Below are 1,160 nucleotides of genomic sequence, written 5' to 3' on the forward strand. Positions count from 1 at the left end.
TGTGTGAGTGCTCTGGTCTATGTAATTTGTAGTGATGTCTATATGTCTAAAATTATGGTCATTGTTGTTTTGTTTTATTGTCAAAAATGCCTTGTGATTTCTGCTGCAACTTAATTTCCCCACCAGGGACAATTACCAATAAAAACAAGTAACTAATCTAGCACCAGTTTATAAAAAAGTAAGCAATTCAGATTTTTGTATATGCTCTAAGTGTATCTTACCAATTCCAAGATGTGTGTTAATGGAGGCGTAGCGCGCTGTGCCAGTCAGGTTTTTGTTCTCCCTGTAAGGGATGTGCTGGTGTGTGCGGGCATCGCGGTACTTTTTGGCCAGGCCAAAGTCAATGATGTACACCAGGTTACCCTTCTTGCCAAGCCCCATTAGGAAGTTATCAGGCTTAACATCCCGATGGATGAAATTCTTGGAGTGGATGTACTCAATGCGACTTATCTAAAAGAAGATAGGTGAGACAAAGAGTGGCAATATTGTCAGGTTCTGCAGCACACAACATAATATTTGGTACACAGAAAGGACACATTTGAGTAGGGATGTCACAATACCAAAAATTCTGTAGTCGGTGCCAATACCAGTAAAATAATACAATTCTCGATACCACGATAAAAAGAAGATGTTCTAAGATTCTATGTACTTTCTCTTGAAACATTAACTTCTTAAAAATCTAAATCAAGTCAATGCCATAACAAGACATACAAAAAACATGTGCAATAAATAATAGAACAACATAATAAAGTGCAATGAATGGTCATAGTGCAACAACTAGACACATTCCAGACTTCCAGGCATCCTTTCAAAAGATACAGTGCAAAAACTACAGTGTTTCAAGTTAGAGTCCAAAAGGATGCCAAGTGGGCTAATTTCCTCCTGAACAGATAGCTAAGCATTATCTTCAGGCTACTTTATTTAATGCTGCTTCAAAAATTAAATTAAAAAAAATAAACTAAAAAGGGCATTGGCGGTGTTTTCTAATTTTAGAACCGGAAGGTATCGGTACTTGTGACATCCCTACGTTGGAGAGTGTCATGGTGACATGAATGCACAACAGGGTCACATTTTACATGCTGTCAAACCAGCACTGTCCTTGTGTTTTGTAATAAAGTTTAAGCCACAGAGCAGCAGTAGGTGCACTCAAAACATCAATA

General features: G+C 37.8%; 1 protein-coding gene across 1 annotated transcript in view; it reads right to left on the reverse strand.

Annotated features, from left to right (window-relative positions):
• Nucleotides 1–1,160, reverse strand: part of LOC116702447 (casein kinase I) — a 9,020-nt gene that overhangs the window by 3,050 nt on the left and 4,810 nt on the right. The window contains exon 5 of the mRNA XM_032536646.1: nt 222–450. Coding sequence (XP_032392537.1) covers nt 222–450 — 229 coding nt within the window. The remainder of the gene's footprint in view (nt 1–221; nt 451–1,160) is intronic.

The sequence above is a fragment of the Etheostoma spectabile genome, chromosome 15 (assembly GCF_008692095.1).
Source record: "Etheostoma spectabile isolate EspeVRDwgs_2016 chromosome 15, UIUC_Espe_1.0, whole genome shotgun sequence".
Classification (NCBI taxonomy): domain Eukaryota; kingdom Metazoa; phylum Chordata; class Actinopteri; order Perciformes; family Percidae; genus Etheostoma; species Etheostoma spectabile.